The sequence below is a fragment of the Hyla sarda genome, chromosome 10, assembly GCF_029499605.1.
Source record: "Hyla sarda isolate aHylSar1 chromosome 10, aHylSar1.hap1, whole genome shotgun sequence".
Taxonomy (NCBI): domain Eukaryota; kingdom Metazoa; phylum Chordata; class Amphibia; order Anura; family Hylidae; genus Hyla; species Hyla sarda.
In genome coordinates, this window is record NC_079198.1 from 45,511,458 (window position 1) to 45,524,065 (window position 12,608).

General features: G+C 42.1%; 1 protein-coding gene across 4 annotated transcripts in view; it reads right to left on the minus strand.

Annotated features, from left to right (window-relative positions):
* The window catches only part of LOC130294586 (coiled-coil domain-containing protein 153-like), a 524,168-nt gene that overhangs the window by 352,749 nt on the left and 158,811 nt on the right, over window positions 1-12,608 (minus strand). For all 4 annotated transcript variants that reach the window (XM_056544647.1, XM_056544648.1, XM_056544645.1 and 1 more), the window contains exon 2: window positions 5,320-5,388. In XM_056544647.1, the coding sequence (XP_056400622.1) occupies window positions 5,320-5,388 (69 nt within the window). The remainder of the gene's footprint in view (window positions 1-5,319; window positions 5,389-12,608) is intronic.

A 12,608-nucleotide genomic window follows, 5' to 3' on the forward strand; every position in this document is an offset into this window, starting at 1 on the left:
TGGCAGTTTTCCAAAAACTGCCAGAAAAAAAACAAGTGGAAACCTAGCCTAACTCTTTTATATTTCCATCTACAGACCCATATAAGGGCTTGTTTTTTGCGTGACCAATTGTACTTTGTAATGAAACTTCTCATTTTACCATAAAATGGACAGTGAACATAAAAAAAAAGTTTTTTTAGGGAGGAAATTTAAATGAAAACAACAATTTTGCACATTTTGGAGGGTTTCGTTTTCACACTATACACTTAACGGTGGAAATGACATGTGTTCTTTATTCTGTGGGTCAACACAATTAAAATGATACTCATGGCTAGATACTTTTATATTTTTGTACCGCTTAAAAAAAAAACTTTTTGTACAAAATCAGTAATCTAAAATTGCCCTATTTTGACCACCTACCGTATATAATCGAGTATAAGCCGACCCGAGTATAAGCCGAGACCCCTAATTTCAACCCAAAATCCCAGGAAAAGTTATTGACTCGAGTATAAGCCTAGGGTGGGAAATACCTCATCCCCCCCTGTCATCATCCAGACCCGTCATTAACATCCTCATCATCATCCCCTTGTCATCATCCCACACATCCCCCCTTCATCATCCCCTTATCATCCCACACATCCCCCCTTCATCATCCCCTTGTCATCATCCCACACATCCCCCCTTCATCATCCCCTTATCATCCCGCACATCCCCTTTTCATCATCCCCTTATCATCCCACACATCCCCCCTTCATCATCCCCTTGTAATCATCCCACACCCCCCCCTTCATCATCCCCACCCCCCTTCATCATCCCCACACCCCCCCCTTCATCATCCTCTTCTCATCATTCGCCCCCAGTGGTCTTCAACCTGCGGACCTCCAGAGGTTTCAAAACTACAACTCCCAGCAAGCCCGGGCAGCCATCGGCTGTCCGGGCTTGCTGGGAGTTGTAGTTTTGAAACCTCCGGAGGTCCGCAGGTTGAAGACCACTGCGGCCTTCAACATCATCCAGCCCCCCTCTCACCCCCTTTAGTTCTGAGTACTCACCTCCGCTCGGCGCTGGTCCGGTCCTGCAGGGCTGTCCGGAGAGGAGGTGGTCCGGTGAGGAGGTGGTCCGGGCTGCTATCTTCACCGGGGGCGCCTCTTCTCCGCGCTTCCGGCCCGGAATAGAGGCGTTGCCTTGACAATGACGCAGAAGTACGTTGGCAATGAACGCACCTCTGCGTCGTTGTCACGGCAACGTGACTATTCTGAGGCCGGGCCCGAAGCGCGGAGAAGAGGCCTCCCCGGTGAAGATAGCAGCCCGAAACCAGTATCCCACCGGACGACCTCCTCTCCGGACAGTCCTGCAGCACCGGACCAGCGCCGAGCGGAGGTGAGTACTCAGAACTAAAGGGGGTGAGAGGGGGCTGGATGATGTTGAAGGCCGCAGTGGTCTTCAACCTGCGGACCTCCGGAGGTTTCAAAACTACAACTCCCAGCAAGCCCGGACAGCCGATGGCTGCCCGGGCTTGCTGGGAGTTGTAGTTTTGAAACCTCTGGAGGTCCGCAGGTTGAAGACCACTGCGGGTGGGGGAGTTCACTCGAGTATAAGCCGAGGGGGGTGTTTTCAGCACGAAAAATCGTGCTGAAAAACTCGGCTTATACTCGAGTATATACGGTATAACTTTTTTCATTTTTTCGTATATAGGGCGGTATGAGGGCACATTTGCCGTCATCTGTACTTTTATTGATACCACATTTGCATATATAAAACTTTTAGATTTTTTTTTATTAAAATGGGAATAAAATGTGACAAAAAAGCTGCATTTTTGATTAATTTTTTATTTTTTACTTTACGGGGTTCACCATACGGGATCATTAACATTATATTTTGATAGATCGGACATTTACGCACGCGGCGATACCAAATATGTTTATTAAAAAAAAATATTACACTTTTTGGGGGTAAAATGGGAAAAACTGACAATTTTCATTTTTATTGAGGGAGGGGATTTTTTACTTTTTATTTACTTTTTATTTTTAAATTTTTAAACTTTTTTTTAACACTTTTTATGTCCCCATAGGGGACTATCTATAGCAATCATTTGATTGCTAATACTATTCAGTGCTATGCATAGGACATAACACTGATCAGTATTATCGGCTATCTCCTGCTCTGGTCTGCTCGATCTCAGACCAGAGCAGGAGACGCCGGGAGATGGACGGAGCGAGATGAGGGGACCTCCATACGCCATTACAGATGATCGGATCGCGGGCCATCCGATCATCTATTTTAACATGCGCGTTGCCGCAGATGCCGTGATTAGTACTGATCACGGCATCTGAGGGGTTAATGGCGGACATCCGCACGATCGCGGATGTCGGCCATTGCCGGCGGGTACCCGGCTGCTGATAGCAGCCGGAACCTGCTGTGTATGACACAAGCAGCGCTCCGATGCTCGCGTAAATGTACGTCCTGGTGCGCTAAGTACCGCCAAGCCAGGACAAACCTTTACATCCGTGGTCGTTAAGGGGTTAAGGCCCAAATGGGTGGAGACCTTAAGGGGTTAAGGTCAAAACAGGAAAATGAGTAAAGGAGTTAATCTTAATTCCCACTTGGTTTTCAGACACGCACTTAGTAGGAAGACAGGAACTTGCAAGCTCACACAGACTCGCTTCCTTTGTCTGCTTTTAAAGTCAACCAAAAAGCCTCTTCTCCCTTGCAGAGTATGCCTGGAAGTAAATGCAAAGGGGCTGTAGTGTAAAAAATCATAGATATACAAACTAATTTTAGATTCGAAGTGCATATCAATGAGTTATAGAGCACTGTAATTTTAAACTCACTATAGGGACACTTTCACACTTGTCCTTATTTAATAAACAAGAAAGGTTAATTTTTCTATACATCTAAGGCTATGTTCACACAGCAGAATTTCCGTATGGATTTCTGCAGTGAAATTTTCATGGAAATTCTGCATGTTTTTAAAGCCAATTCACTTCAATGGGATTCCGCAGTCCCAGTCACAAAGCCGAATTTTCGCTGGGGATGTTCCGCAGGGAAAATTCTGCATTTTGCAAAAATATAAGACATGTCTTATATGTTTGTGGAATTTGGCTGCGGAATCCAATCGAAGTCAATAGGGCTTGATTTTCTCCTCAAATTTGAAATTCACACAAAATGTGTGCAGATTTCATGCAAACTTTTTGTATTGAAAAAATCCTTTTTATTAAGTGTACTATGAAATCATGCGGAATTAGTTTGGAGATTTTGCATATGCTTGAATGCTGAATTCTGGCCACTTTAAAGTGGTACTCCCGTGAAAAACTTTTTTTTTTTATTTATTTATTTATTTTTTTATATCAACTGGTGCCAGAAAGTTAAACAGATTTGTAAATTAAGGTAGAAGAAACAGACATGGTCGCACATCTACATATTGTAATTTGATCTAATTGTTCTCAGCATAAATTCAAAAACTAACAGGTTGTTAGTATACATTTTGATTTAAAAGGTACAAGCCCACTCACCACGTCAAGGCCACCTAATTAGAGTGGGTCCCTAACGTCCCTAGCATAAAATGGCGCAGCACTGGGCGGCAACCACCACCGCCGCAACACCAGTGCCTACAGGGGGAGCGACCCTCTGGCAGAGCGGCCCCAATGCCACTCAAACAGTCCATGGGCTGCACCTCCCCACAGACACGTCACCACACCAGTGTGAACAGGGTGTAAAAGCTCACTTACCATGCGCTCCCAGTCACACTGGGAGGCTGCTAGGAAAGAAAAGGCAATTGTGTAGCTAACTACTACTTATATAGGGTTGGGATGAGGGGGTGGGACAGAGTGCAGACACATGTAAAAACAAAAAAAAAAGGAGGGGGATAGAAAACACAATGTGAATTTCCTGTGGAAAACTTTTTTTTTATATCAACTGGTGCCAGAAAGTTAAACAGATTTGTAAATTAAGGTAGAAGAAACAGACATGGTCGCACATCTATATATTGTAATTTGATCTAATTGCTTCTCAGCATAAATTCAAAAACCAACAGGTTGTTAGTATACATTTTGATCAAAACGTACAAGCCCACTCGCCACGTCCAGGCCACCTAATTAGAGTGGGTCCCTAACGTCCCTAGCATAAAATGGAGTAGCACTGGGCGGCAACCACCACCACCGCGACACCAGTGCCCACAGGAGGAACGATCCACTGGCAGAGCGGCCGCAATGCCACTAAAACCAGTCCATGGGCCGCACCTCCCCACAGACACAGCGCCACGGCAGCAACGGACACCGTGCAGCACCACACCAGTGTGAACAGGATGTAAAAGCTCACTTACCATGCGCTCCCAGTCAGACTGGGAGGCTGCTAGGAAAGTAAAGGCCCTTGTGTAGCTAACTACTACTTATATAGGGTTGGGCTGAGGGGGTGTGGCAGAGTGTAGACACATGTTAAAACAAAAAAAAGGAGGGGATAGAAAACACAATGTGAATTCAGGTAGAAGAAACAGACATGGTCACACATCTACATATTGTAATTTGATCTAAGGGGAAATGGTTTCTTTTTGGAACACAGTGCTCTCTGCTGACATTATGACCACAGTGTTCTCTGTTGACATCTCTGTCCATTTTAGGAACTGTCCAGAGCAGCATATGTTTGCTCTGGGGATTTTATCCTACTCTGGACAGTTCTTAAAATGGACAAAGATGTCAGCAGAGAGCACTGTGGTCATGATGTCAGCAGAGAGCTCGGTGTTCAAAAAAGAAAATCATTTCCTCTGTAGTATTCAGAAGCTAATAAGTACTGGAAGGGTCATGTTTTTTTAACAGAAGTAATTTACAAATCTGTTTAACTTTCTGGCACCAGTTGATTTAAAAAAAAAAAGTTTTCCACAAGAGTACCCCTATGCAGAAATTCTGCCGTGTGAACATAGCCTTATATTTCCATACCTCCCTGGGGCGAGATTTATCAAAACTTGTGTAGAGGAAGAGTGAAGCTTCTTTCATTTTAAAAGAGGTCTGTAAAAAACAAAAGACGCAAGCTGATTGGTTGCTATGGGCAACTGCACCACTTTTTGTCTACACTGGTTTTGATAAGTCTCCCCTTGGTCTTTTGTGTCTGGTAACATAGACATGTGCATGAATAATGAATAGATTTACGACAGAATATTGAACTTGAACAACCCGTTTTTAACACTAAATGACAATTCAGACACCATCCTTTACATGTATAAAGGGTGTGTTTATTAGCCAACAAATAAAGGTATGTCCAAACACACTTTATTATAAAAAAAAAAAAATAATAATTATTATTATTATAAAGGTGTATCCAGAATATAATGCCATACATAAGTCTCTGTACCTGTTTCATCTTTTGACTTCTTCACTTTCTTTTTCTTTTGTAACTTTGTCTTTAATTTTGGTGTCATATCTACAAGAGACAATTATATACAGTAATAAACAGATGAACATGAAAAAAAAAAAGATACAGATGACTGATTACCTTTTTGCATGATTAACTCTGTCATGACAATAAAAGTAAATGTATTTCCTCGAGCCCTAGTACTTTGTGCAACAGGAACTGCAGGAGCAGTGCTCACTTCATAGACTGTGAGAACCAGCTTCTATCAGTAGCCTGGATTCACAGCTAATGGCAGACATCAGCTATGTAAACGCCATAATTAATGCCAATTATCCATCTAAAGCTAAAGACAGTTGCTATGCATTAAACAGTAATACCAAGCAAGAGATTGCTTATAATAGTCCTCTATGGGCCACTGTCATTTGCAATAATGTTTTAAATATTGTAGATTAGGGCTGCATGATTTATAGCAATCACAATCGAAGCGCGATAATTGCGGATTTCGATATAATGATTTCTCCCTTCACAAAATGTTGCGATTATCAAAGTTTGATTGTGGGGTCTAAAATGCTGAAAACACATGGCGATAGCTCAGTGGAGCTGATCAAGACACCCGCAGGAAAACCTGCAGGGTTCAGATGAGCTGAAAAGACGGGCGGAGGTTCTCTGCCTACGGCTCCTCCGATAGGTGCACCAATAATGCAGACAAGTGCCGATAACACTGACCAATGCTGTGCTATGGTATAACATTGATCAGTGTCTGCAATCACAAAATTGCAAATAATATTCCCCATGGCAGTTTTTTCCAAACAGTGTGTCTCCAGCTGTTGCAAAACTACAACTCCTAGCATGCCTTTGCCATATACCAGAAAGAAATGAATATAGCCTTTGGCATATACCAGAAAGAAATTAATAAAAAGTGATCAAAAAGTCCACTTAAAACAAAAATGGGCACAATAAAAACTACAGATCACGGCACAAATAAAAAGTGTCATACACCCCCGTATATGGAAAAATGATAAAGTTATAGGGGTCAGAAAAGGGTAATTTAAGCATACAAATTAATTTATTTTTACAAAATGATGTAATTTTTAGGTAATAAATTAAAATATATATATATTTAAATTGGATATCACTGTAATCCTATAGAGTGGAGTGTTTATTCTGGAGTGATTTCAATATCTCTCATCTTTTTTTCAGGCTTATTTACTATTCTGTCACATATGTCGGTTGTTTTTGTGTTGCACATTTTTTTGTGTCGCACTAGTTCCGAGCTAAAGAAATTAGTTGTGAGAGTCAAAATGGTTTAGACTTGTTTGTTTAAAAATGTTTTCATGAATCAAAAGTATTCATGTGTTATAATTTTTCAAACATTACAACAATTATCCTTGATTATAAGCTTGGGTGTTAAATTGATTTAAACCTAATATTGCAAATGTGTTAAAAAGAAAAAAATATATATAAACATTAACTATCACAAAAGCATTCAATATTTTATTCATAAAAGTGTTGAACTGTACAAAATATTTTCAGGTTATAAAACAAGTTACTTTCACACAAAACACAATGGTAAACAGTCCCTTGTTAGAAATCGCTCCATTTTTGGAATTTCACTCGGCCTCTTGGCTGTCGGTTATTGTGTGAGGCAAACTCACACTTTTTCTTGAGTGATTTTGGAAGTACTCCGAGTATTTTTTAATTTTTTTTTGTCGGTAAAACATCCATTTTTGCATAAAACACACCCATTTTAGAGTTAAAAAAAAAACACTCCGAGTGTTTTCTAAAGTGTCGGTTGTGTGACAAAAATTCGGTCGCATAAATAGTCACACAGGCGTTGGGACTAAAATTTAGGCGCAGTAACCGAGAAAAAGAGTTGGTTGGACTTTAGAAAATGAGGGCCAATGTGTCATTTTCACCAAAAAGTGCACTGCTTAGAATAACCCACTCCCACCCTCCCCACCCAAAAAAAATTGCCAATTTTTTTTTTTTTTTTTTACAATTTCTCTCCAAAACTATATATTTTTTGTTTCACCATAGAATTTTGGGTATAATGGGTGATGTCATTACAATGTGTTGCTTTAAATGGCTGATCTGATCGCCTGTGGCATGGACATGGGGATAAGATCAGCAAAGATGGCAGACAGAGGTGCCCTATCCTGCCTCCGTCTGTCACCGGCATCTTCTTCTCTGGTCTGACATCGAGCAGACTGGAGAAGAAAATTGCCGATAATACTGATTAGTGTTATGCCTAATCATAGCTCTACTATTAAACAGTACCATATGGAGACATGCAAAGTGTGGGAAAAAAAAGTAAAAATAAATAAATAAAGGGAAAAAGCCCCTCCCCCAATAAAAATATAAATCACCCCTTTTCTCATTTTACCCCCAAAAAGCATAAAAAAAATAAAAATTAAATATTTGATATAGCCACATGCGTAAATCAACTATCAAAATATAATCTCAATTTTTCTGAACGGTGAATGGCGTAAACAAAAAAGTCCACAATTGCTGTGTTATGGTCAGATCACATTTGAAAAAATAAATTATAAAATGCAATAAAATACTCAGACATACACAAAAGTGGTACAAAAAAAAATACAGATCACTGCGCTAAAAATGAGCCTTCAAACAGCCATGTATACGGAATAATTTGAAAGTTATAGGTGGTCAAAAAAAGGGCAATTTTAACCCCTTAAGGACAGGTTTTTTTTCCGTTTTTGCATTTTCGTTTTTTGCTCATTGCCTTTAAAAAATCATAACTCTTTCAATTTTGCACCTAAAAATCCATATGATGGCTTATTTTTTGCGCCACCAATTCTACTTTGTAATGATGTCAGTCATTTTGCCCAAAAATCTACGGTGAAACGGAAAAAAAATCATTGTGCGACAAAATTGGAAAAAAAAAACGCCGTTTTGTAACTTTTTGGGGCTTCCGTTTCTACGTAGTAAATTTTTCGGTAAAAATGACACCTTATCTTTATTCTGTAGGTCCATACGATTAATACCCTACTTATATAGGTTTGATTTTGTCGTACTTCTGGAAAAAATCATAACTACATGCAGGAAAATGAATCCGTTTAAAATTGTCATCTTCTGACGCCTATAACTTTTTTATTTTTCCGTGTGGTATGAGGGCTCATTTTTTGCGACGTGATCTGAAGTTTTTAACGGTACCATTTTTGCATTGATAGGACTTATTTATCGCTTTTTATTCATTTTTAAATGATATAAAAAGTGACCAAAAATGCACTATTTTGGACTTTGGAATTTTTTTGCGCGCACGCCATTGACCGAGCGGTTTAATTAATGATATATTTTTATAAATCGGACATTTCCGCACGCGGTGATACCATATATGTTTATTTTTATTTACACTGTTTTTTTTTATTGGAAAAGGGGGGTGATTCAAACTTTTAATAGGGGAGGAGTTAAATGATCTTTATTCACTTTTTTTTTGCAGTGTTATAGGACCTATAACACTGCACACACTGATCTTCATCACTGCACACACTGATCTTCTCATAAGAAACCAGTGATCAACGATTCTGCCGCATGACTGCTCATGCCTGGATCTCAGGCACTGAACAGTCTTTCGGCGATCGGACAGTGAGGAGGCAGGTAGGGGCCCTCCCGCTGTCCTGTCAGCTGTTCGGGATGCCACGATTAGCCGCGGCTATCCTGAACAGCCCGACTGAGCTAGCCGGCCACTTTTGGTTTCGCTTTTAGCCGCGCGGCTCAGCTCTGAGTGCGCGGCTAAAGGGTTAATAGCGCGCGGCGCCGCGATCGGTGCTGCGCGCTATTAGAGGCGGGTCCCGGCTTCACTATGATGCTGGGCCCGCCGTGATATGACGCGGGGTTACTGAGTAACCCCGCGTTATATCAGGAGAGCAGGACCAAGGGCGTACCTGTACGCCCTTGGTCCTTAAGGGGTTAAACATACTTATTTTGTGAAAAAAGTTTAAAGCGTACCCATCAGATCCAACCAAAAAACATTTTTTTTATATATCACTCAGTACCTAATCCTGACCATGTACATCTAATTTTTTTGTGTCTTACACCTTTATTTATTTTTTTATTACACTTTTAATTTAGCTCACTAGTCTGAATTCCTCTCAAAGGGTGAAGGTCTCCGCCCCCTCCCTCAGTATGCTGTCTGCGCACATCTCCCCTAGCATTAGCAAAACTACAACTCCCACTGACAGTAGCGGGACACAAGAATGACAGTGGGAGGATTTTTCCTCCAGCTGTGAGCCCTGCACTCACAGCTGTCAATCAAGGAAGTTTGTCCATGACATAGGTGATGATGCATGGACATAGCAGGACTAGTATGTGTCCAAACAGGTAGCGGGCGAAGTTGGTTGACTGAATTTTTCAGTAAGAAATACTCAAAATTTTCTAATGAAAGCAATTGCAAAACCTATTGGTTTTGAATGCTTTACAACATATCAAAAGGTTTTGTATCTGACAGTGCCCATTTAAGTTTTTTTTTTTTATTCAAAAAGATTTTATCAAGGAAAAATAAAAACAGATACAATAGTTTGATAGACAAAAAAAAGTTACAGTAGACTCCATGGCCTTAGGAGACCAGAAACAAAGTGGCCCAAAGGCAGTATAAAACAGTATGTAATACAAACAGAACAGAAAATAATAATGCAGCTAAGAACATAACATGGGTGTAGAATCCAGGATAGGAACAAGTTTGCGTTTTTTTTTTAAAGCAGTACAAAAAGTATGTAATCATGAGTATCATTTTAATCATATTTACCCACAAAATAAAGAAAACATGTAATTTTTACCCTAAAGTGTACAGTGTAACGTCAAAACCCTCACAAAAAAATAAATAAAAAAAAATTATGGTAAAATGAGTTATGTCATTACAAAGTACAATTGGTTGCTTAAAAAAACATGCCCTCACATGAGTCTGTTGAAAAAAATATAGATTTTTAGAAAGCGAGGTGGGAAAAACAAAAGCGCAAAAATAAAATTGGCTGTGTCCTTGAGGCCAAAATTTGTCCTTGTGTCCTTAACCTGTTGGGGAAGAAGGGCATACAGGTATGCCCTCGCGTCCCGGTACTTAAGGACGGAGGGCATACCTGTACGTCCTCCGTATTTCTGATCACCGCCGCTCACCGGGTGGTGATCGGAATGGGATGCCTGCTGAAATAATTCAGCACGCATCCCGTGACATCTCCCAGGGAGATCCTGAGACCCCCACGTTAAGGGAATCGCTGTGATTGGACGGTCAGGTCTGGTGACCAGATTGCTCGGAAAATAAGGGTGATCAGTGCTGTCCGAGACAGCACCAATCACACTGAAGGATAAGAGTAAGGTGGCAGGGGTGCCACCTCCTCCTATCTCCTGCAATTGGTCGGTCAGACCTGACCAACCAATAGCTTAGGGGGGCGGGGGTTTCAAGTGTCAATTCCCCCATTCTGCCCACCCCTCCAAGTCTGGGCGGAGCGGGGGAACGATCCGTGGTAGCTGTGGCAGCGGTGGGGACTATCGTGGTGGCAGAGGTGGCGGTGATCGGCGGCGGCTATTGGCGGCGGCGCAGTTGCAGGGTGGCGGCGATCAGGTGAGTGTCTGTGGAGGGTCACAGTTTGGAGATCACTATACAGTGATCTCATGCCCAGACTGCCGTTTGCTGTCTGGGCATGCTGGGATTTGTAGTTTTGCAAGATCTGGAGGGCCACAGTTTGGAGATCGCTATGCAGTGGTCCCTAAACAGTGGCCCTCTAAATCTTGCAAAACTACAACTCCTAGAATGCCCAGACAGCCGTTTGGTGTCTGGCATGCTGGGATTTGTAGTTTTGCAAGATCTGCAGGGCCACAGTTTGGAGATCACTGTGCAGTGGTCGCTAAACTGTGGCCCTCCAGATCGGGCAAAATTAAAATTATAACTCCTAGCATGCATGGACAGCCAAAGGGAATGCTGCGAGTTGTAGTTGTGTGCCTCTAGTTGTTGGATAACTACAACTCCCAGCATGCCCTTTGGCTGTTAGTGCATGCTGGAAGTTGTAGTTTCGCAACATCTGGAGGTTCCCCCCCCCCCCCACACTCATGTGAATGTACGGGTGGGGGTTTACAGTGAGTTCTTCAATGCAAGCTTGAGCTGTGGCAAATTTTCCGCCACAGCTCAAACTCCCAGCGGGAAACTCACTGTAAACCCCCACCCATGTGAATGTACCCTAAAAACACTACACAAAATAAAGGGTGAAACACTACATATGCACACCCTTACACTGTTACCCCCACGCCAAAAAAAAAAATGAAAAACGCCTCCTACATCACTGTTTCCAAAACAAGGACTCCAAGCTGTTCAGCTGTTGCAAAACAAGGACTCCAAGCATTGCCAGACGGCCACTGGCTGTCCAGGCATGCCGGGAGTTTTGCAACAGCTGGAGGACCCCTGTTTGGGAAACACTTCCGTACAGTATTTTTGGTGGCAAAGGCAAGTGTAATGCTTGCATTGGGCGCTGTCCCTACGCAAATCCCTGTCGTATTTCAAGGCAACAGTTTAGGGCCACATATGGGGTATTTCCGTACTTGGGAGAAATTGTGTTACAAATTTTGGGGGGCTTTTTCTCCTTTTACCCCTTATGAAAATGAAAACTTCATTTTCACAAGAGGTATAAGGAAAAAAATGACCCCCAAAATTTGTACAACAATTTCTCCTGAGTATGGAAATACCCGATATGCGCATAACAGGGCTCAGGAATGAAAGTGCACCATGTACATTTGAGGCCTAAATTGGCGATTTGCACAGGGGTGGCATTTTTGCAGTTCTGACATAAACGCAAAAATAAGGGGTGCAGTAAGCCTTAACATCCCACAGGTGTTTGACGAGTTTTCCTTAAAGGAAATGTGTCCCCAGTGTCACCTGCACTAAACAGGTAGTGCAGGTAGCATTGATGACAACGGTACTTACTTTGTCCCGTTCCGTGCAGTCGTTCTTCGCTAATCTTCTCCGGTATCTTCAGCTCCGGGCCGAGTTTGGAGCATGGGCGGAGCTTAGTGACATCACTGCTGCTGTGTTCTGCTGGGTCCCGCTGCTAGAGAACAGCAGCGGTGACGTCACTAAACTCCGCCCATGCTCCAAGCCAGAAGAGAACTGCTAGAGAACAGCAGCGGTGATGTGACTAAGCACCTCCCATGCTCCAGGCCCGGAGCTGAAGATCCTGGAGAAGATTACCGAAGAACGACAGCACGGAACAGGACACAGTAAGTACCGTTTTCATCAGATTCACCTGCACTACCTGTCTGTACCGACAGGTTAGTGCAGGTAACAC